At 45.2% G+C, this 27439-nt stretch overlaps 8 protein-coding genes across 23 annotated transcripts; 3 read left to right on the forward strand and 5 right to left on the reverse strand.

Annotated features, from left to right (window-relative positions):
- Positions 1–44: 44 nt before the first annotated feature.
- LOC111065648 (putative thiamine transporter SLC35F3) lies at positions 45–15641 on the reverse strand. 14 transcript variants are annotated; one of them, XM_022353932.2, is made up of 11 exons: positions 15399–15641; positions 8968–9550; positions 8484–8892; positions 8227–8405; positions 8025–8153; positions 7745–7934; positions 7545–7634; positions 7077–7206; positions 6572–6641; positions 4761–4790; positions 45–1799 (listed from the first exon to the last, which is right to left on the reverse strand). In XM_022353932.2, the coding sequence occupies exons 2-11, from the start codon at positions 9496–9498 to the stop codon at positions 1326–1328; spliced, it is 2232 nt and encodes a 743-aa protein (XP_022209624.1). In that variant the 5' UTR covers positions 9499–9550; positions 15399–15641; the 3' UTR covers positions 45–1325. The 14 variants fall into 14 exon arrangements, 12 of the variants coding, with proteins under 12 accessions (XP_022209624.1, XP_022209625.1, XP_022209626.1 ...); XM_022353933.2 differs by having other exon boundaries at positions 15395–15641; XM_022353934.2 differs by lacking the exon at positions 15399–15641 and adding an exon at positions 15059–15353.
- On the forward strand, positions 10878–12075 carry LOC111065651 (phenoloxidase-activating factor 1). The gene is made up of 3 exons (XM_022353946.2): positions 10878–10987; positions 11073–11189; positions 11258–12075. The coding sequence occupies exons 1-3, from the start codon at positions 10936–10938 to the stop codon at positions 11947–11949; spliced, it is 861 nt and encodes a 286-aa protein (XP_022209638.1). The 5' UTR covers positions 10878–10935; the 3' UTR covers positions 11950–12075.
- Positions 12303–13339, forward strand: LOC111065650 (CLIP domain-containing serine protease 2). The gene is made up of 2 exons (XM_022353945.2): positions 12303–12552; positions 12603–13339. The coding sequence occupies exons 1-2, from the start codon at positions 12306–12308 to the stop codon at positions 13301–13303; spliced, it is 948 nt and encodes a 315-aa protein (XP_022209637.2). The 5' UTR covers positions 12303–12305; the 3' UTR covers positions 13304–13339.
- A 1073-nt stretch (positions 15642–16714) lies between the features above and the next one.
- Positions 16715–17997, forward strand: LOC111065526. The gene is made up of 2 exons (XM_022353747.2): positions 16715–16973; positions 17043–17997. The coding sequence occupies exons 1-2, from the start codon at positions 16840–16842 to the stop codon at positions 17959–17961; spliced, it is 1053 nt and encodes a 350-aa protein (XP_022209439.2). The 5' UTR covers positions 16715–16839; the 3' UTR covers positions 17962–17997.
- On the reverse strand, positions 17994–19877 carry LOC111065527 (cyclin-dependent kinase 2). 3 transcript variants are annotated; one of them, XR_002607015.2, is made up of 7 exons: positions 19632–19877; positions 19041–19236; positions 18874–18984; positions 18661–18822; positions 18410–18607; positions 18148–18350; positions 17994–18063 (listed from the first exon to the last, which is right to left on the reverse strand). XR_002607015.2 is itself a non-coding variant. In XM_022353748.2 (7 exons), the coding sequence occupies exons 1-6, from the start codon at positions 19757–19759 to the stop codon at positions 18201–18203; spliced, it is 945 nt and encodes a 314-aa protein (XP_022209440.2). In that variant the 5' UTR covers positions 19760–19877; the 3' UTR covers positions 17994–18063; positions 18157–18200. The 3 variants fall into 3 exon arrangements, 2 of the variants coding, with proteins under 2 accessions (XP_022209440.2, XP_041449495.1); XM_022353748.2 differs by having other exon boundaries at positions 18157–18350; XM_041593561.1 differs by having other exon boundaries at positions 17994–18350.
- A 1125-nt stretch (positions 19878–21002) lies between these two features.
- LOC111065513 (chymotrypsin-2-like) lies at positions 21003–23045 on the reverse strand. Its single transcript, XM_022353733.2, has 3 exons — positions 22951–23045; positions 21969–22890; positions 21003–21907 (listed from the first exon to the last, which is right to left on the reverse strand). Exons 2-3 carry the CDS (start codon positions 22021–22023, stop codon positions 21129–21131), a joined length of 834 nt encoding a protein of 277 aa, XP_022209425.2. The 5' UTR covers positions 22024–22890; positions 22951–23045; the 3' UTR covers positions 21003–21128.
- On the reverse strand, positions 22199–22663 carry LOC121403795 (chymotrypsin-C-like). The gene has a single exon (XM_041593602.1). The coding sequence runs from the start codon at positions 22661–22663 to the stop codon at positions 22199–22201; it is 465 nt and encodes a 154-aa protein (XP_041449536.1).
- Positions 23046–24101: 1056 nt separating the features above from the next.
- LOC111065639 (serine protease easter-like) lies at positions 24102–25147 on the reverse strand. The gene is made up of 2 exons (XM_022353895.2): positions 25037–25147; positions 24102–24977 (listed from the first exon to the last, which is right to left on the reverse strand). The coding sequence occupies exons 1-2, from the start codon at positions 25092–25094 to the stop codon at positions 24175–24177; spliced, it is 861 nt and encodes a 286-aa protein (XP_022209587.2). The 5' UTR covers positions 25095–25147; the 3' UTR covers positions 24102–24174.
- Positions 25148–27439: the final 2292 nt, after the last annotated feature.

Consider the following 27439-nt stretch of genomic DNA (forward strand, 5'->3'; position numbering starts at 1 on the left):
GGACGTCTCGAACAATTATTGAATTAGCCCAAATCCCAAATATAAAACAATCAAGTATGCATTCCCTTTTTTTTCAACTATTTATTTCGTGTTCAGTTTTGTGTGTTCTAAATACATCCCAGCTACACCAATTGCCTCTCTTTGTGTGGGCGGGTAGGTAAAAGTAGGGGTGTGTATGTGTATGCAGTTGGTTATCAAACATTTTTAAAAACTATCACAAATCAATTATTGGATGTGGCTACACAACAAAGTACAATATATAGTAGCTCAGATCTGTATGCCCCAAAAAAGGGTTAGAGATTGGATCCTAGATTGGGTCATACGAGCGCCGGCCACGTTAATACAACAGTTTCCTCGTTGATTCATTTTATTCTCTACAACACTTCGAATTACAAATTACGAACAACACATAAACGTTTAAAAAATACTAATACTTCAATTTGTTTTTGACTCGAATCGCAATCAGTTCGCTTTCAAACTAAAAACCTTAACAAAAATCCAATCCAAAATGCACAGTTGAGTCTAAAATGAAAAACCTTTTGGATCTAGTGGCTAGATGAGCTTACAGTTTAATTGTTTTTCTTAGCCAAGTGAATCTCAAGTTGTTGGTGAAAAGTCTATAAACTATTTGCCTTAAGTAACTTGGTTTCACTTCTTCGATCTAGCGTTGTCGTTTCCTTCTTAAGGTGTGCCATTGAGTGGATCCACTCTAAAACATTTGACTATTCATTTTCGTTACAATTAACGTATGTATGTATATAATTGCTAAAAACAATTGGCTTCGATTCCTTACACAATTTCGTAATAATTATGAGTATTAAATAATAACCATTTACGAGTATAGTTAACATTTGGGGCACTTTTGAGCTCTTTTCGGGTGCTCGATTCATGGATTGGTTTCTTTCTCATTTACATAGATTGAGATTGAGACTGAAGGCGTGGCGTGGCGTGGTGTGGCGAGGTGTGGGCTCGGGCGTGGCTGCCTGGATTCTGTTGACTGGAGCTGAAGTCTCTCAACTGTAACTGTAACTTTATCTGTAACTGTATCTGTATCTGAATCTTTAACTGTATCATTTAAATGTGTTATATTTTGAGCAAAATTGTAAGCTGCATGTGTTCCGATCAAACTTTTACATCAACAACAACGACAATAATATGGTATAATGGCGTGTACACTATAATCGGATACGACATCGATATTGCATCTCCTAAATGTGCAAAATTCTATTAAATCCTTAAACACTGAATGATTGTATTTTCTCGTTTTGCCTACACTCGTCGTATGCTTGCTTGATATGCATCTGCATGAGCTGAGAGCTGCCCCCCTAATCGGTTGGGGCATAATAGACCACCGTGGACTTCCGTCGGAATCCCAGGTTGAAGAAAGACGTCTCGGACTTCTTGCGCTCATGCTCGTGCTCGTTACCAAAATAGGAGAATAGTCGGCCCGTGGTGCCGGCAGCCATCGACCGTCCAGCGCCATGGACACTGTGACTGCTGCTCTGGCGGTGGATCTTGGTGAGCGAGGTGTGCGAGTGTTGGCGCTGCAGGTGCTGCTGGTGGTGCTGTCGGTGGTGCTGCTGATGGGACTGTTGTTGCTGTTGCTGCTGATGTAGAAGTTGCTGGTGATGCTGTGCGTTGACGCTGCCATGCAGATACCCACTGGTAGTTGGCGATAGGTCAGTCATCTCACACGGCCAGAGGGTGAACGAAGATGGGACCTTATGTATCCCGTCCGATAATCGATAATGGTGGGATGCTGACCTATTGAAGTACCGCTCCGAGGGCCGCGACCCCATCTATACGATCATTTTTTTGTTTTTTATTTTTTTTTTTGGGAGTTTGTGTGTTGTTTTTTTGGGCATAGAAAGAAGTGTACATGTTAGTATCGGCTTGGTTAGGTCTATGGAGGCAAGTTCTTTGTATGGCATTAGTTTGATTTAGTTTCTAGGCATTTCTTTTCGTGTTCAATTCTAATGCGCTACATACACTCACATTTACATAAATTATTCATTTGCAAGACTATTTAATTTCAATTTAGCATCGTACATACATATATGCACTGCAGATCAGACAATAGCCACAGCAGCAATTGGAATTGGGTTCCATCTGGGTATCATCTTGTGACGGCTGTCTGCAGTGCACAAATACTCGCACAATAGCATAAGAGATCTAAGACTTTTTACTGATTTTTTACTGATGTTTTGTTACTGTTATTTACATAATTCCTGTATATTGGTGTGTGTGTGTGTGTGTGTGGGTTTGTAGGTGTGTGGAGTGTATGTCAGTGTGGGTGTTGGTGTGGGGTTAAGCGGGGTGGATCGAGTTACGAGTGCCACAAATTGTTATACACATATATATGTATATGTATGCATGTAGTTAACATAAAGCTGTGCTCTTCCAGATACAAGAAGTATAGATCGGTTAATACAGATACTGTCCAACAACATAGGCATGGTGCAAACACTCACAAAGCAATTTCAGAATCTAACTTAGAAGATAGCAAATTTGTACCATAAATAATTTAATAGGTGCCAAAAGTGATAGGTGAGAAGTGAGAATTGAGATGGTGGACTGTACATGCGTGAGGATAATCGAGTGTGTTGCTACGTAGTGAGGCTACAGAGTTTAGGGGTCGATAATAAAATGAATAAAAAAACATATCTGGAGCTCTCACCGTTCGTTCGTTCATTTGTGTTTCTTTATTGGGGAAACTATTACTTTACTAAATGTAATTGGTACAAAAATTGTTCTCAACAGTCAGACAACGGTTATAAAAACTTTGTAGGCTCGGGGGCGATGCGTCGTGGCCTTGGCCGTGGGGTCTAAGCAAAAATGCCCACGGCCCGTGACCACGACCACAATCGGCCGCCTCGAGATCTGCGATTCATTCATGCGATTGGCTCAAACAACATATGGGTTTGTATTGACCGCATAATACTTTCGCTTATGTTTACAATGGGATGCATAAATATGCTGCGATCTGTGGAATGGAGACGTCCAAAAAGAGACCATAGAGGAAGAGAGGAGAGAGAGAAAGAGAACGCATAATTTGAAGAGGATATCAAAGCAAAAGACAGCAAAGGACAAAACATAACAGTACGACTAAAACAATGCATTCACGATGATCCCAATCCGATTCCGATTCCGGTCCCCCTGCCCGCGCTTCAAGTCAGCGCAACTAACTCTACGGGCGGCAACTGTACCTTGTACTTATCGATACTTTCATACAAAAGGAATGAAGGTTTGTGTACTTACCCCAAGGCTGGCAAGTGGTGCAATTGAGTACAGGGTTTTCTTTGGCTTTGGCTTTCTTTTTTCTTTTGCTTTGTTTGGTTTTTGAAAATCTTTTTACAAAATATATATATATGTTCTGGTTGCGGTCTTTTTGCTCTGTACATTTCTGTGACTTGTCCAACTCTTAGCTTATGTGGTGCGTGCGCGTGATGTGCCGCTGCGCATATCTCGTGGACGGTCCGGGGACTATAGCATCTCGTTTACAAAGCGCTGGCCTACCGCTACATGTGTTGTTCGAGTGTATTCATGGATGGGTATGTATTATTATTTTTTTTTGGCAGTGTTTATTTTTGCAATGGCAATTGATCGATTTAGCCGGGTCGGTTCGTTTCGTTGTGTGATCGCGTATGTTCAGGTGTTCAGTGTTTGAAGAGTTAGGGGGAGAGAGAGAGAGAGAGAGAGAAGAGTTCGAAGAGAGGAGATAGTCGAGAAATAGAGAGAAAGAGAGAGAGAGAGATAGGCAGGTTTGTGGCATAGGTGAAGTAGAAAAACAAGAAGAAAAGAAGCAATAGTACAGATTAGCGGTGTTTACTATATACAAATCAGAAATCAGAAATCAGTAAATGTTATCTACTAGAGAGCTGCTGGTATAGAATTTCAGTTTATCTCCAAAATAATTATACAAGAAACTGATCAACAGAAGATTTATGATTTCATTCATTACATCTACATACAGACAGTACTTCGGTGTGTGAGGAGAGAGAGAGAGAGAGAGAGATAGAGAGTGTGTCTGTCATTCATCTCGGATTCAGATCAGATCTAAGCTCGCGAGTGACATTACATACACGTACGTTGGATGAGGTGAGAGTGAAGTTTCTTCAAAATAGTTTATAGCTGGCAGAGGGTCACGGTTACGGCAAAAACCCTCGCCTTGACTTACCTTGGCACGAGTACAGTAGGTACTCATCGAAAAAGAAGTTCTGAAGGAATAGCAAATTGAAATCAGCCAATAGTATTTGGGACTGGCTCTACTGTATTTGTATTTGTAATGCATTGTATTTAATTACTTATCAAATGAGCTATGCTATCAATACTTTACTCTGAGTGTGGAATATGGAATAGCTTATGGAGAGGATATTGAAATCATACTGGGATGCGAGTAAGAGAGTAAAGAATCGATAAAGTTGCAATCATCATCCCTCCACAAACCAAATCAAACCCGAAATACCAAAAGTTCTAGGCAAAAGTATTTGACTATGGATAAGAAACGAAATCGAATTGAAAACATACTTCGCTTACAGTTGGATTTGGATAAATACATATATTAGTAGTAGTTGTATTAGTTGAATCTCGGTATGGGTATAGGTTCGGGTTTCTTTAGAGTACATATGCTATATCCTATATGCCGTATTACAACAACTTTTCTATTCGATTTGGCCACCGTGTTGTTTATGCGTAGGTTATACAAAAAAAAAAAAACATTCTCAAACAACTCCTCTCAGCCGCCTACTCACGAAACTCACCTCGCGTTGTGACCCAGCATTATGATGCTTCTGCAAAAATACAATTGAAACATCGACACGTTTGTTTATATATATATAAGAAGTAGGTAGGTAGGTAGGTAGAGTTATAGTAGTAGCATAGAGTAGAATTCGTTGAGCTTGTAGAATTTAAAGTTAGACAGACAGATTACACAGAAAACAAAGAGGAACTCAAGAGAAGTTGAATTTGGAAAAACGAAAAACGTCCAATCCGATACGAAACGATGAGAAAACGAAGGTGGGTTTTAAACATGCCAATCAGTAACATTTCGAATGCATTTTTAGGTATATCTTTATTTAGGATTGCGCTCTTTTTTTAAGGGTCGGAATTTGTCTCCGTCTTGCAGTATCAACCTGAGGGACATTCTTAAGCTAGGGCACGGAAAACTTGCACTTGATTCAGTCTTATGAGAAACGATAAGGAATTGAACATAGAACTCTAGACGGGGGGAGGACCGAGCTTCTCGGGCTTCTCGAGCACATTCCTTCATGCTGCGATATATATGTATGTAGTATGTATGTAACATCTGGATATCATCTATGGTTACTTGCGCTCGCCTCACTAGTTGGTGCAGACAATTTAAGTAACAAAAGAACGAAACGAAAATCGGAATGTATTTACAGATACATATGTATATATGTAGGAGTATATTGGGTCAAGTCAAACTCAATGAACTCAATTACAAAAAGCGATTCAGATAAGATCACACAACCAATCAGCCAAACACCAACAGCACAACCAATATCTCTTTGAAGTTCTGGCAATGTCGGATCGAAAGGCAATCTATATATCTGTGTGTGTGTTTGTGTGTGAGTGAGGTGGGTATGTGTGGTGTGTATACACAGTCTGTGTTTGGGTGTACGAACTACTACGATATCGAATATATAACCGATCCTCGGCATCAGCAACCATCACCCAGATCAGATAGAAAGATACACATATCTTACACAAATAAAAACAAAAACAAAAAATGGGTTGGTCTCTTGCCAACTGAGGTTACTTGCTAGGTAATTACAGTAAGTATGGGATGGAATGGATGGGGTTGCTGATATGCCGAAATAAAACTTAACTATCAAATAGATCAACGACAATAAATATATATATATATATACGTATGTACTGTATGTAATGTATGCATGTATAAAGAGTAACAACTCCGCCAAAGTAACGTTTAGAACAACAATGAGACGGGATTGTCAACCAATTGCACAACAGCCGAAGAAGTGTCGGTTTAACGGATTATAACGATAACGATAGATAGATATATGTGTTACAAGGCATATATGTATATGTATGTAGTAGTTATTTTTGTGTACATATAGTAGGCGATTAAATAGAGTTTCAATTAGGTAGGTAGATAGATACACATGTCTAGGTTACATACATATCTTTCAATTCAACAAGGGTGAGCGCAAAGTTGGAAGCCAAAGTGTCTGTTTGGGTTTGGGTATTGTTTGTCACATACATACATATGTACAAATGCATGTATGTATGTACATATATGTGTGTACCTATTATAGATATAGCATAGAAGATGTTGTAGTAGTATTCAGTAAAAAATCTGCCAAGTATCGTTTACTTATGAATATCACTAGTTTGGTTTTTGAGATGGAAGGTTCGTTAATAGTAGGTAGTGGGTACTGTGTATAAAAAACAGATCTTAGGATGCCTACGGTTCTAGTTTATTATATAACTAATTGTAAGGAATTGTTTTATTGTTTTTTTTTGGGTTTTTGTTTTGTTTTTGTATTTGGTTTTTGGGTTTTGGGCTTAGCTTGTGTTTTTGGCCTACCGAATGAGCATAGCGAATTTCGGCTAATTCACAACAACATTGGTAACGGAGTATGGCTCGAACGCTCTTTCTGCAAGATGTTTGTTTATATAAAATTAAATATATAGTTTATGTGAGTACACTGGTAAATCAATATGGTTTTTTTTTTTTTTTTTTTTTTTTTTTTTTCTAAATCATAAATTAATTTATGAGTAGAAATTTCAATTAATGCGATGATGATTCATTTTTATTTAAATAGTGGCTTTAGTCGTTAATGTTACGAACTCTTTGAGCAATAAACATAAAACATAAAACATAGAACATACAATATTAAATTGAAACCAACAACAAAGGGAAATGAAATGAAAGGAACCCAAGAAAATAAATATATAAAAAACTGTAAAGTATATTTGAACCAAACACGCACGATTCTTTACTCTGACAAAGAAAATTAGCATATTAATTGCATAACAATTGTATTTTTAGCAATATGATTATTACTAATGAAGGCACATTCTCCACTTACCGCAGCAGTCGCGTTATGTAGTCGGGCCAGTTCTCGGGGAACATTACGAGGAAGAACCCAATGCCAATTAGTATGACCCCGGCCAGCTTCATGCCCGCAAAGTTAGCACTGTACAGTATGACATCGAGTGCTATGGGTGGAAAGTTCGGAGTTGTGGGTCAAAGTCTATTAAACTCGATTAAAATCCCACTTAAACTTCCCCCTTTAGATCAATTAAGTTACAGGCATGCCGATATTTTATGTCGCGTTACTTTAACTCCGAAGAAGATCAAACGATGCCGTGTGCCCCACATGAGTGCCCGCTTTTTATATTCAAATTTAAAACAATTTGTAGTCACGGAATCGTTCCAGCGAAAGGAACAAGCCCAGAGCAGGTGGTGCCACGAATTCTACCCAATAGAACGACAAGGCATCCCACATCACAGGACCCAACATGAAATGTTGTGGAGCCCGCCAGTGTGTACATACCACCAGAAACGGGCACAGCGGTAATAAGACCCAATGTCACAAACATGTTGTATGTTACGGCGGCGCTGAACTGCATCAGAACGTGGAAAACTGCAATCGGAATTAATTACAACGATAAAAGTTTCGAACACAACAGAGGCAGGGAAAGAGGCAGAGGAAGAGGCAGAGGCGGTTGGGTTGGCATGTAATGGTTGACATACCCAGGAGCAGGAGGCTCGCCGCGAACAGTAGGTTCCAAGGTATGCTCTCCGATGTGAGGCTTTCCGTGCCAGTCAGGTAGAGCGCCAGCACCACTGGCCATAGCAGAAGGGCGTTCAGGAAGCCCAGGGCGGTGAAAATGAAGGCGATTTGGCCCACCGGCGGATCGCCCATCACCTTGCGGAACATAACCTAGAAAGCGACAGCCCGACAGCGACATGAGCACAGGGCACGACACAATCAGGGAGGCAGGTTAGCAGGGGGACTGTGACTGTGACTTACCCTGAACACGGCATAGCCAGCGCCGGCCAGTGTGGCCAGAACAACGCCGCTCAGAGTCCGACTCTCCGTGATGCCGTCCATGTAGGCGAGCAGTGCGATTCCCGTATCGCAGAGAATGATGGCGACAATCTGGGCGGAAAGCAGTGGGTAATTAATTATTCGTTGTACTGTGGGGGGAGGGCTTGGGTGCAGATCTACTCACTCGAACGCCCACAAACTGCTCGTGCAGGATCACCCATGAGAGCAGATAGACGCACGCCACGTTGGTGGCGAACAGGGCCAGGGCGTCCGTGGCATAGAGCACGTTCAGGGAGAGTGTATACAGGTAGGTGGTGACCAGCCACAAAATGCAGAAGGAGAGGCAGCGATTCAGGAAGCGACCTGTGCGAATATCCAAACCATAACGTTAGCTGGAAATTATTGGGGGCGAACTCCGCCTCAGTGGGTGGACACACTCACCCACGGTGAAGCCGCGCTCCCGGAATCCTCGCAGCACATCGCCCAGGACCTCGCTCAGCTTGTCGCACTTGCGCGTGGACACGAGACCCAGGATGTAGATCGGGAAGAAGAGCAGTGAAAAGTTTGTAAAAAACCAGGCTGCAAAAAACGGGGCACTGAAGTAGACAGGCTGCCGCGGTGGTATATTGAACATCTCGGTGGCGTCCTCGACGTGATGCAGCGACGAGTCGCTGATGGCCATTATTTCCTCCAGCTCGGCACTCAGCTCGGCGCGACTCGACGACGTGTCCTGGTCGTCGTTCAGCACGTCATCGTAGGGCGCCCGGTACTTGTACATGTACTTGATGCAGTGCGTGGCCCCCACCCATGAGGCAGTCATCAGGATGGTCACGCACACCCCGAAATACATCTGCAACGAGCAGAGCCAGTAATGTGGCGCATGTGGCCCGAAATGGTAAAAGGGCTTGCATGGGTGTGGACTCACCTTGCGGGCCAGCTCCGAGCAGCAGGACTCCTTGCAGGCCTGCAGCTTTCTGAAGCGCAGCTCCGGCTCCTCCCCATGGCCATTCGGCTGCTGCTGCTGCTGCTGAGAGTCGAGTCCGGCTTGCGTGTCACTCGAGTCGCCTCCGAAGTGGTGCTGTGCATTGTGGCTGCCGGCACCCCCCGTGGGGGTGTCCGCTGGTATGATGATTACCTCATTGGGGTCCTGCTGGCTCGACGAGATCGAGTCTTGGTGGGTTATTTGCGGATTGCTCGATGTGAGCACATTGCTAAAGCCGCAGCCTCCTGTCGCTCCTCCTGTGCCACCTCCTCCTCCTCCTGCTGCTGCTGCTGCTCCGATAACTGTTCCTGGCGAGCTGCTGCTGGCCCCCGGCCCCGTCCCCGTCCCACTGTTGTTGTTGTTGTTGTTGTTACTGTAGGGGACATTTGTCGATGAGTCTCCAGTGACTACCACGGCAGGTGTGCGGACCCGTTTCGGATTGAAAATGGCTGGAATTTCGCCGTCACGCGTCATACTATCATCATTGCCAGGCCTCGCTCATAGTGTTCATAGGGGTCCGTGCCAGCTTAAAGATAGAGAAATTTCGAGTGAATGGGATGGGTATGGGTCTGGGTCTGGTCTGCCTCCTACAGCGGGGCAGTACAATCAATGATTCAATTCGATTCCAGCCGCCGCCATTAGCTATTCCTTAGAAGAGAAACGAGAGGCAAGTTGTTCACGTGACGTGCTGGCAGCGATTAAAGATTGAGGGACACGCAAGTCTGGAAGGCGAAGCACATTTTTCGACCCTTTACAAGCAAAAGGCGCACCCAATGCCCACGCAGTCCACCCAGGCAGGGTCTGGTTCGAGCAATTTGCATGCCCATTCCGGTGCCTACGCCTCCTCACCCCACCCCACCCCAACCCCTCTCTCTTTCTCTTTCTGTTCATGGTTCTCCTTCAGTTCGGAGCGTAGTCGTGTTCCCTCCGGGGTACTCGCTGGACAAGGCCACAGCCAGAGCAAGAGCAAGAGCCAAGCCAAGTTTTATTGCTGAATGACCAACGGGCGGCTTGTTCATTAAAGTCCGGTCCCGTCCGGTCGGGTCGGGACCACACTAGGCCAGGATAGGAGGTATTTGGGGCTATTTGGGATGGGGTGGGGCGGGCTGGAATTCATAACAATGCGAGTTATGAGCGCCCCGCCCCGGCTTAAGCAGGTCAAGCTGCAAGAGCACTGTCGGATTGGACAATAAACTGCCAGCCGGATCTGGCCGAGCAATTTGTAAGCATATTTAGTAGAGTGTTAAATCCAGCCACCCCCCCACTGTCGCGATCCATTACAGTGTCCTTCGGTGTCCTTCACCTTCACTGCCTGCTGAGCAGCCTGTGTTTGCCCTCGATAATAGCATTCTAATTGAAACATTAATTATTCAGCCCCAGTCGTAGTCGTGGGTGGGGCGGTGGGGGCCTGTGCACATGCATATCCGAGGAGGGACAGCAGAGCCGAGCCCAATGGGAGAGCCCAACGGGTCGACGGATTGTAACAATCTAATCGGTATATAATGAGTGTCCTTTTCTTGTAATTGACTGGTCTTGTCTTTGGAAATACTGTCGTACACTGGGAGCGAAAGCGTAGCATTGAATCGGGTTTCCAATATATACCTTTGAGCATCGCGCAAACTTCTTGGATGAATCTTTTAATCACCTAACTTGGGGCTCGAATTTTATTAGTATTTCATAGCACAGAAGTATTACGTAACTTGAGTTGTTTTTGTTTGAAGAATAAATGTTGCTAATCTGAGAATCTATTCTTGAATTATTCGTTTCTGACTGCCGAGAAATATCTAAATTATCGAAACATTTCGAATGATTCAGTGAGCGTTTATTGTGAGTAAGTTTATTCAGCCAGTTTATTCTCAGTTCGATCCGAGCACTTGGAGAGGCGAGAAAGACAAGCGGATTGAGATCGAAATGGTTGTGGCTGGAAAACTTGTTCAACTTCTAGTTGTGGCTTGGCTGGGGGGTAAGTGCAAACACCTACTCGTATACATATTCCACTGGGGTTTATGGAATATTTAATTATTCTACATCTATTCTGTTCCCCATAGCTCTGACAGTGGGCGATACCCAGTGCGGCCGCCTGGACGAGCGACTGCTCTATACAACGGACGAAAGAACAGAGCCTTCGGAGTACCCCTGGATAGGAGTTCTGCTGCAGAGTCAGGGTAAGTGCAACACTCGCTCTCTGATCTCTCTGATCGCTGATCTGACTCTCACTCTGACTGTCACTCAGGGAATGGCTACACGAACACAAGATGCACCGTGGTCATAGTGAACCAGCAGCATGTCCTGACCACCGCCACGTGTGTGAAGCGATTCAAGAACCGAACGGGCAATGTGAGCGCCGTCGTTATGGTGGGCGTGTGGGATGAGAGCCACTCACCCGACGAGGAGTTCGCCTGCAACAACAAGGGCTTCTGTGTGCCCGGGCCCAAGCTGTACAACGTGGCCGAGATCAAGGTGCACCCGGAGGCGGACAAGGACACGGGCGACAATGACATGGCTATCCTACGTCTTGTGGAGCCCATCCAGTGGACGAACTACATTCAACCCATTTGCATGCAGGGCAACTCGGAGCCAGAGTCGCTGATCAACCGCAACCTTCACTTCTCGGGCTTCACCCACACCGACAACATCAAGGGCAAGGGCCTGGCCATGACGGTCTCCCGTCAGAAGTGCAAGCAGCTGACCTCCGCCTCGACCCTGCCCCCGGAGAACCAACTCTGCGGCTTCCCCGTGAAGCGCACAAAGTTCTACGAGGGCACGGCCCTCATGGACATCAGCGTGGAGCGAAATGTGCCGCACAGCTTCTATGTGGTCGCTCTGCTGGCCAGGGTGATGAGCGTGGGTGCATCCACCACCCATGTCTACCAGGATTTGCGGAGTGCTCGTCCTTGGATAATGGAGAACACAGCGACAAAGTAGGCTCCACCTCCCCCCATTCTATCCGGACTACAGTTGCTATAGGCTGGAGGTTGCAGAGCCTGTTTTCAGCGTATTTCCAATATGTTTTCAATCAGTAAATAAATATACATATCTATGTATGCACAGATTAATGGATGTTATATGTTTATTAAGGGGAAACACTGATGCATCGTGCTGGGAGCTGCCCAGAGGTTCCGCATCTGGAACTGGTTTTTAATACGTGTTGCAATCACCTCAGAGAACATTCATTATCGCAATTGCATTGGCCAGAACACACAGGTGGAACGAATAGTTTATTCGAAAGCCAATCAAGACAAATCGCTGTAGACGATCAACTTCTGGAGAAACCCACTGAGATGGCATCGACAATGGGATGCTCGTGCTTGAGCAGTTTTCATGGCTCAGTTGACTTTGAGTCGCGCTTTAGAATGCATTGGGGAACCGCTCTGATCACGCTGCTGCTGGCTACTTGGACGGGCGTCCGCTCTGCCAAGCTGGAGGACACTGAGTGCGGCTACTTCAACGAGGATCAGTTGCTCAAGCAGGCAAACTTTGCCATACCCACGGAGCACCAGTGGGTGGCCCGCATCGTCTTCAAGAAAGGTGAGCGTCTGGCATAGTTGTGAAGCGTGAATGACATATGTGGCCTTCAGGTTTCGAGGGAAAGATCAGGGACGATGGATGCCTGGGCGTGTTGATTTCCAAGCGCAATGTGCTGGCCCCCGCCCATTGCTTTGTACAGTACAATGGCGAGGCGGAGGCGTTCTCCGTCCACCTGGGAGTGTATAACAAGAGCTCTCCTGTCAGCCAGCCGACATGCGACAGGGACGGATTCTGTGTGGTGCCCGCGCAGGAGATAAAGCTGGCCGAGATCGCCGTTCACCCCGAGTACGACCCGCTCACGCTGAAGAACAGCCTGGCCGTGCTCACCCTGCAGCGGGACGCCAAGCTGAACCCGAATGTGATGCCCGCCTGCATGCCGCCACCCCAGCTGGTCAATGAGACACTGGTGGGTCAGACATTCATTGTGGCCGGGCTGCGAGTCAAGGAGGATCTCAAGCTAAAGACCTGGGTGAACACCCTCAGTCGTGGCTTCTGCCAGTCCAAGGTCAGCTCCATTGTCACCAGCAGCAGCACCGTCTGCGGCTACCAGGCCAAGCCGGAGGGCTACTATATCGGAGCACCTTTAGTGGGGATGCAGGTTAAGGGGGATGTCACACAGAACTTCTATCTGGTGGGTCTGATGATCGACTGGCGCTGGGAGAACAATCGCATCCTCTCCAGCTTCCTGGCCATACGGCATTACCTCGATTTTATCTACCAAAATGCCAATTCGCTAATTGTACGCTCCTGAGCACCCAATAAAGGCAGAAGCCACTGCCAACAGGTATGGGCCGGGGTGTTAATTATTCAGCTCGAAGCTCGAAGCTCGGCGCTAAGCGCTTACAGTGCCGTGACTTCGGCACCACCCACCCGCTGCTCGTGCAGCATGCAAATTGTTCGTACACTTATAGCATTTTAATGAGCAGTCACTCAGCACCGCCCCGCCATTGCTATGTAGTTGGCTGTTGGCTAATGCGAGAAATATGGAAATTTCCTCGCTCTTCCTCGCAGACCCCGAATCACTGTGACAATGCTGCTCCTGCCAGGCAGACAGACAGACAAAGTTTGCAATTTCCAAGAAAAACGGAAACGGAAAACCGAAAGGGGAACTTGGCCAAATGCCAAGACATGGCCCAAACAAAGAAAGTAACCCAGCTGGTCCACTAGGCAATACTCTGCTCAGCCATAGCCATAGCCACAGCCATAGCCATGGACTGTGAAATATGGCTTGCACAAGTTGTTGGGGTAAACTTTTGGTGTTTTGGGACACACAAAGCACTGGACTGGTGTTCCATAAATCTTAGGTAGGTATTAAATATTTAGCCGCTCGACAGGTGGCTTCGATGTCGTTTTCCCATGCCAGTCCAGTGCACCACCCAAGCCATTCATTCGCCCATCCATCCCCAAAGCCTTGTCAGGCTAATGTAGACCCATCATTTTGATGATGCCTTGTCGGAGCATACTTTTAGTCGCTAAATTGCTCTATAAACAAAAGAGCAAGAGAGGGAGAGAGAGAGAGAGAGAGAGAGAGCCTAAAGACGCTCTTCGTGCTGTTTATTTGCGCCAAGAATAAAAATCACAATAAAATTTAAATTGCCTCGCAAAGGGTATGGGGGATGGGATGTGGAAAACGTGACCAGATGACCGACAGACAGAACGACAGAGACACGGATGAACGGAACGTTGTCCTTTGTTGTTTGCGGATGGCGGAATGGCGGAATGTGATTCAAAACAAAACATACAGCTGCTTGGGAGAGAGAACATGCCACGGCAAGAGAGCGGAAAGAGCTCGGAAAGAGAGGACAGTGAGCAAGAGAAGAGAGCAAACGCTGGCTCTCCGTGCAAGCGTGGGTGGCGTTGCTCAAAAGTAAACGAGCTTACGAACGTAAGCTCGTGGCACACGGCCACAAAACAAATACACCGCGCTCGAGGACAACACGCGGCGTATACGCAATGTGACACTTTTAGTGGTTATGGTCAAGCACAGCACTTGAGCGAGGGCACAACGAAAACGAAAGTGACGCCAAAAACTGTTTCAGTCAGACACCTGGTGGTTGGGTGGGGTGCTGCTCCGCTCCGCTCCGCTCTGCTCTGTGGCACGGCACCCCCAAAAAGCGCACTTGAAAATGGAAAACAAAACGCCCGCCAAGATGTTTCCATTGGGAGAGTGTGTGACTGTGTGTGTGTGTGGGGGGGACACGTGTGTGGGTGTGTGCGTGCCTGTGGTTGGGTTTAGGGTTAGCTACGAGACTAGGCCTTGAGGTAGCGCACACCTTGACAGTAGCCCGCCCATGTCGAAAATCTAGTCCGCCCCCAGCCACAGGCCCTGTGTGACGGCTTTGAATTTTTCATTTGGCCAAAAGGTAAGGTAGAAAACTGCTTGGGCGAATCGGTTTATCTTGTAGCGATGGAAACTGTGTGTGTTTCCAGGCTGCAGCTGTCGTTTCACATTTGCCGTGTTATGGATGCTCGTCGGCGGGGCGTTTAATGATTTTATATAATTTACTTAAGCACTTAATGTCACTTTTCCCACGGCACACACACGGGCCACAAACTTTACGCAATTCTTGACATTCTCTGCTCTGTCACTGTCACTGTCACAGTCGCTCTGCCTTCCTCCGTATCTGTATCTCACGCTTGCTTGCTCTTATGTAAAGATGGAACGGAATGGCGACGCTTGTCTCGGTGGCGGAGCCCTTTACTTAATTCAATTAAATGGACACAAATATGCTCTGTATAAATTTGGAGCAGCAGCTCAAAAACAGAATGTATCTATTAGATACACACACACACACAAACACACACTGGCACTCGCGCACGCACACAGGCAAGAGACACGTACATACATATATACACATGGATAGAATCACACGAATCGCTTGCTTAGCTTAGCCCAAAAAAGCCACTGCCACTTAAATGCGCCTCCTTCTGACTTGTTTTCCTAGACTTTGGTGGAAACTGTTACAGCCACAGCCACAGCCACAGCTCCTTGCTGCTGGCGTTTTTCCAGCCTTCCTTTTTTTTTTGGAGCACGCGCCGCGGACACTGTCGGATGTCGTGTCGTTGCTGGCCAGGAATCTCAAAGTAGACTGAACCGTTTCCTGGCCAAAGCCAGAGCCAAAGCTTTTCCAGCAGGCATCGAAAGCCCTCTCCGCGGCTGACAGCTCTCTTGCTCTCTCGGCTTAATTCTCTCACCATCTCTCTCCGCAATGCAAAGAAAAACACTTGTTAGGAATTTTCTTTGATTTTCCATTTGTTTTTGATTTGCCTTGCACGTTTTTGGTTTGTTTGTGCCGCTGATTTTCTTTTCAGCAGATAAAGATTTCTAAACTCAAGAATTATGAAATTTGTAAATTTTTGTTAAATATATGTGTAGTAAATAGTAGTAAACAAATAATTTTCTGGCTCAGAAATAACTATGATCCATGGTCCGACGAAGCCAGCCTTCCCTTCTTCTTGAGATTTATTATTGAGTCATTTCGGTCCCTTTTGTTTATTCTTTGAATAAACAATTTGATTTAAATTAAATTTCTAAATTGTTCTACATATCAGCGCTATAAAACTTTGTCTAAATGGAGACATCCAATAACAATTACCATTTTAAGTTCGCAATATAATCCGAATCGTCATGCCATAAAAAAGTAGGAGTGCAAAAAAAAAGCTCCCATAAATACACACATATTTAGACAGATCATCTATTCGATATATTCGCTATAAGGAGTCGCTCCCATAGAAAGAAATTCATCAGGAGAAAGCATTTCGCGAACCGTCCATTTAGCACAGTCAGCTTAGCATAATTTTCGAAATCAGACAACTGCCAACATTCCCAGTTCAGAGACTAGAGACCATCAAACGAGTTTCTTAATCACAGGCAATGCCATGAATGGCATATTAATTGTGTAATCTATAAAAATCCATTAGCATATGTATGGGCGAGATTGGCAGCTGCCACGAAGCCGCGGGGCAAAGATGTTCTTCTTTTCGACACCCTCAGAATTGGGTTAGCTGCTTTACTGTCGGCACCGGCTAATGCCGCCAACGCAGCTGAGTGTCTGGGGCTTGGAAGAATGCCATTTCATATCAAAATGGATATTGAATATTGAGCGTTCAGTGGGGCAGCGTAAAAAAATTCTAATGAGATGCGCTCGAAGACGAAAACAATGGTCATGACCACTAGGTTCGCGCCTCGGATTCGTCTCAGTGTGCTATAGACCTGGAAGGGCAACAGAACAGACGCAGCCAGTGCTTAGCCTTCACTTAAGGACATTAAAGAAACAGCAAACAGCCATGCATTGGCAATTGGTGACAGCTCTGATGCTCTTTGTAGCATGGAGTTATCCCATCCAGACTCAATCAGCCAGGACGCCGGCTTTGGAGCTGCAGCAGCGCTTGCCACAGGCAATGCATCCAGCCAATAGAGAGTAGGAAGCATCCAACTTTGTACCTTGGCTATGAAAAGATTTACCCATGTACTACTTCTCTTGTTCCAGTAACTACCAGTACGTCCTGTTGCCGAATACTCGCGGGGGCTACAGGAGGCGTAGCGTCCATGGCCTAGGCAAAGCGGCGCCAACGACGACCACAGAGCGTCCTCTAGTCCGTGTATGGAATAGTTTCATTCGAAGTGTTCAGCCCTCGTTTAGTTTGCGAAACTTGACAAATCCACTGGCAAACTTCTTCAACGACGGCAGCACGAATATCATTGAGACATCTCCCGTTTTCCTTCAGTCTCTGGACGAGGACCTGGACCCAAAGCCAGAGGATCCGACTCCAGAGGTGCAGAGCTCCAAGAAACGCAAACGAAAGCATCGCAAGCAGCAGAAACGAAGACCCGCCTACGACTCGCAGGAGTATGATGATTCGTACGATTACTATGCACCTCCGTTGCCTCCAGCCCAGCCCATGTTCTTCTACGACACCAACTCCGGCAGTTACTACGGGGTGCAGCGATTCAGCCCGGAAGACTTTCAGACCAATTACTACAATCGCTTCGATCCATCATCGGAGCGGGAACCACAGGAGCCGACAATTTTGGGTAAAATCAACACCAAAAAGATCACTCTTCTGCGGCCCCTGCCGTTGTCCGCTGCAGGCACAGTAGACGCCAGCGACTCGGCAAATCAAAACGAAGACGTGTTCGATGAAAATAATTTGAACGATAATACAGCACTGACCGATTCAACGTCTTACGGCATTGCCGAAGACGATGATGATGCCACGAGTCACTCACCGCTCTCCAAGAGCATGCGCAATGCTCTCGGCACGTACATGCGGGACGATCAGCGGAATCGCCAGCGCCAACGTCAGTCGGAGCGCAATGGTGGGGTTACTGCAGTCTCGGAGGCGGGTGCCAAGGTTTCTCCTCGGCATCGCAACCGCTATTTTCTGGCTGCGCGCCTGGTGAACTAAACCGATATATCTTTAATAAACTCAGCGAATACTTGATGGGCATGAACGTGTATTTAGCGGATTTGTTGTGTGTGTTAAGAATGGATGATATGATGGTGGCAGCTGTAAGGAAGACAACACTCACATGTAATTTCACTAGTTGTATATTAATGGATAAGTGGCGGTGAGGTAGTCGGTTGGACTTACTATACTAACAGATCACAAGAAATTAGCTAGGGTTCATCCGGGGTTGGTGACAATTAGACGAGCTTCATGAGACGAGATGCACTGCCAGCATTGGGATCCACTGGCAGCGCAACATGATCCACATGTTCCACATTCTGAAAATAGGCATGCTGAAGCGCGTCCTTGGCGGAGATGCGTATGTTGGGGTCATAGCACAGCATCGACTGTTCAGCAAAGTAAAATTATAGACAGATGCTGCTGCTTTTGATTGGCACTCGCTCACCATTATCAGATCGTTGGCCTCGTGCTCGCGAATGGGTGCGGGCACATTGGTCGCTTCCCATTTGGGGAACTTGGGCTTAAAGTCCGGCAGCTGCGTCACACCCGGCCAGGTGGTCTCGTCGGGCGTGCTCAAAGTGCGAAAGATACGATACAGCTGATCGATCTCGCTGTCCCCGGGAAATAATGAGCGTCGCATAATCTAAGACAGAATATTGAATGAGATAACCAAGCACCATTATACGAATGCCTTACCATCTCGGAGAAAATGCAGCCCAGGCTCCAGATGTCCACTCCAGTTGAGTAGAACTTGGTTCCCAGCAATATCTCCGGTGCTCGGTACCACAGCGTGACCACCTCGTGGGTATACGGTCGCATGGGTACATTGAAGGCGCGTGCCAGCCCAAAATCTGCCAACTACAGCGATGAATTAGCACGGAACTAACAGGAAAACAGCTTAATGCCTACCTTTATTCTGCCCGCCGTGTCTACGAGTAGATTCTGGGGCTTGAGATCGCGATGCAGTATGCGATTGGTGTGACAAAAGCAGAGGGCGTCGAGTATCTGGTGCATATAGCTCTGAAAAGGATGACTGCGTAAGTATATACGTGTGGAGGTGCAGCTTGATAACTTACTTTGATCAACTTCGGTGTAAAGACATCCTTCTTCTTGTCCATTAGTTTCTTCAGGTCCATGTTGAGGTACTCGAATATCATGTATAGATTATTACCAGAAATAACCACGTCAAACAGCTGCACCACATTCTGGTGCTTCAGGTTCTTCAGCAGGGATATCTCTCGTATCGCTGTGGAAGGGACGCCTTCAGCCTCACTGCAAGGAGGTGGGGAAAGTCAGTAGGTATCACAGATGTATATTATGTTAGTATGAAGAGCGCTTGTGACTTGGATACAGAAGGTGTGGCTGGACCACGCAGCCGAATCATGTGGTGCTACGCATTTCTAGACTGCAGCGTGGCACTCACAGAATCCGGGCTGCGTTGTGCAGCATGGTCTGGGACTGCTGCAGAGCCTGCGAGGTGTTTGACATTCGTCAAGGACACGGCGTAAGCAGCCAGGATGCTAGCTGTCTATATACATTTGTATGTGTCGGCACTGCACACTGTTTGCAGATTGCTGATTGTTGGGTTGGGTGCACAATGCTTTGACACTGCACTGGGTGACACTGCATGCGATTTCCAGCACTTATGTAGTTGTTGATTTACGCACCCTTCCAGGCGGATTTTTTTGAGCGCCACATCCTGACCAGTTAAATTGCTGTGCGCCTTGTACACAATGCCGTATGTGCCCTCGCCGATTTTCTCAGCTCGTAGGAAGTTATCTAAAACGGTTGTCATCGGGTTAAACTAGTCATTCGCGATGCAAATAATGCCTTTATTGATAATTGATAATACAATAAAAAAAAAATCAGACAAAAAATGGAGGGAAACCTGGCATCAGTTGACCATCGAGGGCACTATCGATAGTATCGATATTTTACTGATGGCCTCTACTATCGACGGCCTCTACTATCTACTATCGACGAAGACAAATTTGTAAAAAAATCGACAGGTGGCATCTAATTTTTACAATGGACAAGTTCCTAAAAGGTTTCAATGGTTTTTTAATAATTATTTCAGCCTGATTCTATTACGACAGTATCGATTGTTTTTTTCAAAACATTCAAAGCTATCGATGGCTCAACTATCAATCGTTTGACAGCTCTAGTTGACCGTCCCGCTAAGAAATACCATCCGGCCAACAACAAAAAATACCATTAAATACCATTTCAGTTTCGAGAAATACCATTTAAATACCATAAATCAAACACATTAGTTTCAAGTGTTTTGTCTCTTTAAATAAATAAAACATATAATATATATAGTTTAGATTATAACAAAACATATTTTTGATTTTACATACATATTGTTTCCTTTATTTCAATAACATTATTATATATGCTCCACTGCGACCATCTAAAATGGGCATTTGACCACTGATCGTATGTATATATACAAATATATATTACAAACCTGGTTTTTGCTCTCAAAATTTCTTTTTAATGTTATGTATGTGCCTGTTGCTTCCCACATAAGAACTGGAATTGGGGTCTAATCATATACTAAAAGCCCATTTATAAAGAATATTAAAAATAAGTTGTTGCGGATTATTTAGTTTTTAAGTTAGTTTTTAATTTTTATAATAATATCAAGCCTGATTTTGATAGAGAGCAGTTGTTTTGGAACTAATCAAACGAAAAACCAAAAATAATGTAATAAAATATCGGTATTTTTGTGCGATAAATGGAAATTTGGTGGTAGCGCTGCAACCTTTTTGCAGCGATGTGGCAGCCCAGTAATAGTGGTTAAAGGATTATTTCAAAATGTTTGGCGGTATGAATGATATATTTACATATCAGGAGCAGAATGGAATATACTTTTTCGTCCTCTTTTCATTTAATAAACTAAAGCAAGTTAATTGTTGTAACTGTGTTTTTGGGCTGCAAAACCATTGATGGCACTAACGATAAGGCCGATGAGGGATAGATCAATGATCATTTCGACCGATATATAGTTTGAAATAAAAGAAAAATAGATTTTATTTGAAATTTATCGAAATTAAAAAAAAAAAATACACAAAGAAGTGCGCTCAGACTATGCTCTTTATGATGTTTTTATGCTCACAGGTTTTCAAGCAACAACACAAATTGAGAAATAATTTATAAAATCAAATGGGATGAATATTATCCAAAATCCAAGCCCTGTAAGGGGCAATACACGTGAACAGGTATGGCGCTGATATAAATATTTCGTACTTGGCCATTAAATTTCCGATAAGATAGTAATTTGTTGGAACACCTTTCTCCACACGAACGCCTATTAAAATCGAGCCAAGCTGCAGGTCCGCCCCATTGATGTATCCACACATGTGACGCTCCGTGATTCCCGGGTATCGTTCCACACACAACTGCGGATCGATGATGTGCGCATAAGCCTTGATGCGGCGGCTGTTCATATTCTTCCCCATCTCATAGCCAATCATGTCCACGTTAGCTGCAAGTAAAGTCGTTGGTCCTTCCCAGGACTGCGGAATGCAAATGGGCTGAAGAAAGACAGAGAAGGACACATCGCGATCCAGTCTGATAACAGCCAGATCATCGCCAAGGGTGTCGTTCTTGTAGTCAGGATGCATAATAATATTTTCAATCATGAACATTCTGGTGTGTGCGCTGGACTCACAGTCGGAGGAGTCGAACATAACCGCATAGGTGTATTCGTTCACATTTTTGCCTCCGAAACAGCTGGCGGGTGCCAAGACATGCCGGGCATTAAGGAGCACGGCAACGCAGTGATATACGAATGCTTCCTGCTTCGAATCATTCCTGTTCTTAAAGACAATACGACCCAGCCATGGGTGCTCATCCTGCTCGGCTTGCGCCTTGTTAGTGTAGAGCTGCCCCTCATCCAGTCTTCCACAGGCCTCCTCTCTACACATTGCCGCAATAGCTGTGTTCAGGAGGAAGGAGGAATTTAATTGAGGTCGTCTCAGGAGCCTTGGACAACTTACTTAGCGCGGATATAACAATACAGTTCACAAATACAAATACCCTCTGTCCCGGCATTTCGTTGGGAGCTGTGGGTAGGGCGTCGACTCAACAAAGACTGCATATACATCTGAATTGATTGCCTCACTTGCAGTCGTCTCAGCGTTGCTGATTATGATTCATCGATCCATTTAAATAAAAATATTTCCATTTTCCTTTCTTTTCTTTTCTTGTTTACTCGTACTTGGTGTGATTACAAATTAATTATCTCTTCAATCCACTTCCTGTACGCTGAAATGAGAGTGAATAGGGTCGGCATGTGCGGATTGCTTTCGGCCAAGCCATGCGTGGAAATCCCCAAAAGCTTCCATGCCTCAGTTCCGTTCTCCATATTCCTGCCCACCAGTGCCGAGCCCATCAATGCCGGGCTGTCTGTCGGGATGTGTGCGCACACCTCAAGCTCCGTTATGGTCAGACCTTCAAATTTGCGCTGGCAGTAGGCATGACTCGTAATTTTAGTTGTTCGATGACTCTTTGTGCCACTTGGACCCAGAGCGGTGGTCACCACATCGAAGCGCCGGGCAGTCAGGGAAACGTCCTCCACCTCCTCAGCTAGAGAGAGGCAGGATGACAGCACAGGACCGTCTCCGAGCTTTAGTATAGCGATATCGTTGTCGGAGCGGTCCAAAGTGTATTTCGGATGAATGAAAATGCCCATGATGTTGTGTGTCCTGAACTCTCCACTCCTGTAGATGTAGTTTTTTTGCTGCTTCCAGATCACACAGTGCGCCGGCGTAAGGATGTGGCGAGTGGTGATAGCAACGCCAGAGCAGGGATACAGTCGGCTGTTTTTTGTGGTATACCGAATCGTTCCTAGCCAAATTAACGCTTCCGGATCACGCTTTCCATTCACACAATCGATTGCTTTGCTGGCTAATGCTGCATCTACAAAAACAAACGTGTATGCAATATTAAAGAATCATCAAGTGCCTCCACAAAACCTACTTCCCAGCGCAATAAAAGATAATACGACAAAAACAGGGACTGATTTGGATGAAAGCATATTGCTTTGTCTGCTCCGATCCGTTCTCTCGCGCGGTTTGATAACAACTGAACGAGTACGCATTGGAATAAATTTCTTTCGATATCGACTCCACTGAAATGCTGCAAACGTTTAAAAAGACATTTCATGCATTTTATGAGATGCATTTAAAAATGTAATTGCCTGTAATTGCCACACGCAATTGGCATGTGCACGCCCCGCACCCGCCCCCCCTCTGCACTTCATCTTGTCTCAATTTTCTGTTTTACGTGTGGAAATAAAAATGCCATTAAAATTACGGGGCCGCTCCTGTTCCTTTTTGATCTTATGAGCATGTGTTTTCCGTGATGTGATTCTGCGGATAGAGAGAGAGAGAGTTTTGCGTGTTCTGTGAATGTCTTTGGCGCGCAACGGCAACACAACTTCGCATTTTATGGCTCATTAATCATTTCAGACCGGTAGTGGTTGTGGTGCTGGTGTATGCGTAATCACGCCGTTTGACAGGACCCTTCGTGATGACTTCATGGAGTCCTCCATCTGCCCTGAGCACTCGCTGCCTCACAGCTCAGTGCTCAGTGTAGAGCGGGGGTGTCGACAATTAGCCGTGATTCAATGGCAAACCAAATCTATTACTTCACTTGTTCAAGTGCCTCGTTTCGTTTCTCCCGCCCGACTGCATGGCCCGGAATTTATGGCTGCAGCTGTTTGCACATTTCCATATTCCTGCGACTTGCGTGCTTTCGATAAGGAGCTCCCTCGACTTGCAGGGGTGGCGGCAAAGGAGACTCGCAAATATAAATTATGCCATGCTGATATGTACTTACGGTTTTTGGCGCCAACCAAGTGCCGAAAAACTGCATTTCCCGAAAACAGAAAAGCAGAAAGGTGCACCGAAAGCGATGGACCTGGGTGCCGGGTGGCCTAGAGAATCCAATTTCGGGGCAGGTGACAACTCAAGGGTGCGGGCCCCAACTGTGCTTTGGGTCTCCGTGTGATTTATGCATTTGGGTTTGGGTCAGAGTTGGGGGTAACTTTGCGTAAATAACCTAAAAGCATTTTCAATCTGTTATACATAGATGCAACGGAAGAGAAGGGGCTGTACAAAAACCTAAAATACAGGAGTTTGCAATTTTGTTTATTCGTAAATCAACCTGTAGAAAGACAGTGAGGCCGCTAAATAGAGAGGGTTACATTTTTGAGTTCTGCAGAATCCAATTGAGGTGCAAACGAACGTTCGTATGCAAATGCAAACTCGGTTCAGAGTTAAATCCCGCGGCCGCAACGCCCACTAGGTGGAACCTACGTGGCTCTCCGTGGGCCTCGATGAGAGCAGACCCTGACATGGGATTAAACTCGGTGCTCCCGCAAATGTTTGAGTTCGCTATCCTATTGTCTCGATCCTTTTTCTGGCACTCCTCGGTGCGGACTTTCTCGAACGGCATCTTAATTCTCTTAGTTATATTCCGTCTGTTAGGTCTCACGAAGCCCGACACCTGGAGAGCTGTGTCAGCGGTGCCAGTTGAAACTTCTTCGGCTGTAGGCAGGCATATGGGCTGAACATATTCAGAGATTTCCGCGTTCCTGGCCAACTTGATCACAGCTATGTCATTGTCGACTTTGTGGATGGTGTAGTCTGGATGCATGGCTAGTGACTTGAGTTCGATGCGCTGGGGGGGCGGTGCACACAAGCCCTGGGGATTGCAGTCCCGTTCGGTGATGTTGTTGCTGGAGTCCCAGTCGCCGAGGACAACTGCCGAGACATCTCTATCGGCATTATCCAGGCAATGAGCCGCTGTGACGACATGACGGGTATTTATGAGTGCGCCAATGCACAAATGCTCTCGGTCTCCCTGTGAGTCCGTGAACTCAATCCGTGCGATCCATGGGTGTTCGTCCAGTTCCGTGATCCGCTGTCCATTCTTTACCTGCGACTCGTTGAGATTTCCGCACTGCTGCTCGCTGGGGCTAGCATCCGCAGACGTTTCGAATGCTATAAGTCGATTAAAACTATATTTAGATATCTATTTCGGGTTCGCTTCCGATTCTTACTGATAAATGCAAACCACAGTGTCCCAATTATAGCCAAGAATCTGTGTAACACAATCATTGTGATCTTTTCGTCACTCGGGCAAGCACTGAGGTGTTCCGAGCCAAGCCGAGTCTTTTATAAGCCGAGTAGCTGCTATACGGATAGCTAGTCAATCCAGTTATTAAGCGGCTATTCCCAAGCCTGGCCTGAAACATCGCACCAGTAAATATAATGGAAAAGTTGCTTTGATTAAATAAAACCTGGGAAATTGGTTTCAACAAACACTTACGCTCAACTTCCTGACAATCAATTCGAATTAAAAAGGATTTAAAGTAATTTGCAAGCCACAAATTGCTGCTGATTCTTATTGACTCATAATTAATACATATAGTAATAATAATAAATGAAAAAAGAAGTGCACAGCATTTGTACGTTTCAATTGATTGAGCTCGAACAAATATGAATAAAAGATTCGTTTGACGCCGCTGCACATGGAGATGCATTTATTTATGAGTATTCAGAGTCGGTGTAGTGCGAAATCGACATTACCTAATTGAGCGTAAATGAAATTAATTAATTCGAGCGTTGTTAGCAAACGATTCGCGGTCGATTTAAAGTGGCTAACTGACAGAAATCTCCCCCCTGTTCGCGGAGAATTGCTAATGGAAATTGCACTGGGGAAAGTGGAAACATGTTGCAGACCCCTGTGGAGATATGACAGACAGAATGGAATTAAATGAGGCCAATTGCAAGCCAACAGCTTTAATCTGAGTCCCCTCTCCCCCATTTTGATGATGCTTTTGCCTTTGATGGTGTTGATCAAATGTCAAAGTTGGTGACGAAAACAAGGACATCGCCCGGATAGACAATGCTCCCTGGAACTACGAGTTGCCAGCTAACGAGCAGGCGCATGTTCCATCTGCAATAACAACAATGCTGCCAGGATATTGACACAGCGGCAACAGCAGCAACAGCAGCAACGGCAACAACCATACCAATGTGCTGGTCTGGTCGCAGGTCCTGGCATTGTCAACAATAAGAGCAAATGGCGGGCAAAAATGAAACTTGTAATTTGAACAAAAGCAAACCAGTTACAAATGCCGCTCATACTCGTACGAGGGCTCGTAGATGAACGTACATACATATGCACATGTGTATGTGTACGTTAGTGTACGTCCGCACATGAATGTTTATACACTTAGTATATGTGACTATATGTGAGAGTAAGAGAGAGGTCGTTCTAACATAATACACATCCAAACCCAATTGAGGTCATCACGTGGACAGAAATGGATCAACAATTGCAAGTGCAATGCCGCAATACCCTCACCGACGATTCGGAGTATCATCGACCCTAATTTGTTTGTTGAGCTACTGAGCTTCTTCAGTATTCAAGAGACGATGATTTTTCAGCTAATATATTCACAGTTTATTTCACAATTTTAGCCAAGAATGCTTGTATGGCATCTGGGTCTATCTCTGCTTTAGCCGTATCTATTAACCGTATCTGCATAGCTTTTTATGAGAAATACTTTAAACGTCGCCTAATTAATGCACCTTTACACAAAACATAAAAGGACATAAGATATTCTTTTTTTTTTATTTTCCTGAGTTTTGAAGTCAAATTTGGCATTTGAAAGCTTAATATTTTTCAGACGGTAGACTGAAACAATAAATGCATATGTTCAATTAATAGCTGCATCTATTAGCTTTTCAGAATAACAAAGTTCATTACAACCGAATATTTAAGTTAAATGAAAAAAAGCGCTACCTCTAAAAAAAGCGAAAAAAAGTTATGCGGTAGAAACAAAACGAGAAGGAACGTGTGAGTCGCTTCTAAAGACGCGACTCTACTTATACCCGTACTCAGACAGTATTTACATTTTTGAACATATGAATTTTTAGGATTTTATCATTAAAAAAAAAATTGTACATTTAAAATTTTTTTGCTACATCTGCTATCTACATCTACATATACAATGTATATTCTACATCTAACATGTAGATTATAGATGTACCATTCATATTCTACATCTCCTCCGCTGGGGGTTGCTCGCGCACTGAACGCGGCAGAGTGTGCGAGCGAGAAGGAAAATGAGTTTCGTTTTCGTTTGCGTGAGGGGGGGGGGCAGGGGAAGCAATTGAAAATTAATTTCGTCATTCTGGCTATAATTATGATCCGATCTGATTCAGATTCAGCAGTCTGGTAGATATGGGCATTCTCTACGATACTTCGTTTTTAGTTTTATCGTATCTTTAAAAATGTGCCTGCCACAGATTTTCGTTCTTTGTGGGGGCGGAAGGGGGCGGGGCGAAATTTTGAAGTACACTTGTAGCAGTGGGATACCACATGAGTCTGGATACCAAATTTGGTTGCCCTAGCTCTTATAGTCTCTGAGATCTAGGCGCTCAACAAGACAGAC

This window comes from Drosophila obscura, unplaced genomic scaffold (assembly GCF_018151105.1).
Source record: "Drosophila obscura isolate BZ-5 IFL unplaced genomic scaffold, ASM1815110v1 contig_192, whole genome shotgun sequence".
NCBI classification, from domain to species: Eukaryota; Metazoa; Arthropoda; class Insecta; order Diptera; family Drosophilidae; genus Drosophila; species Drosophila obscura.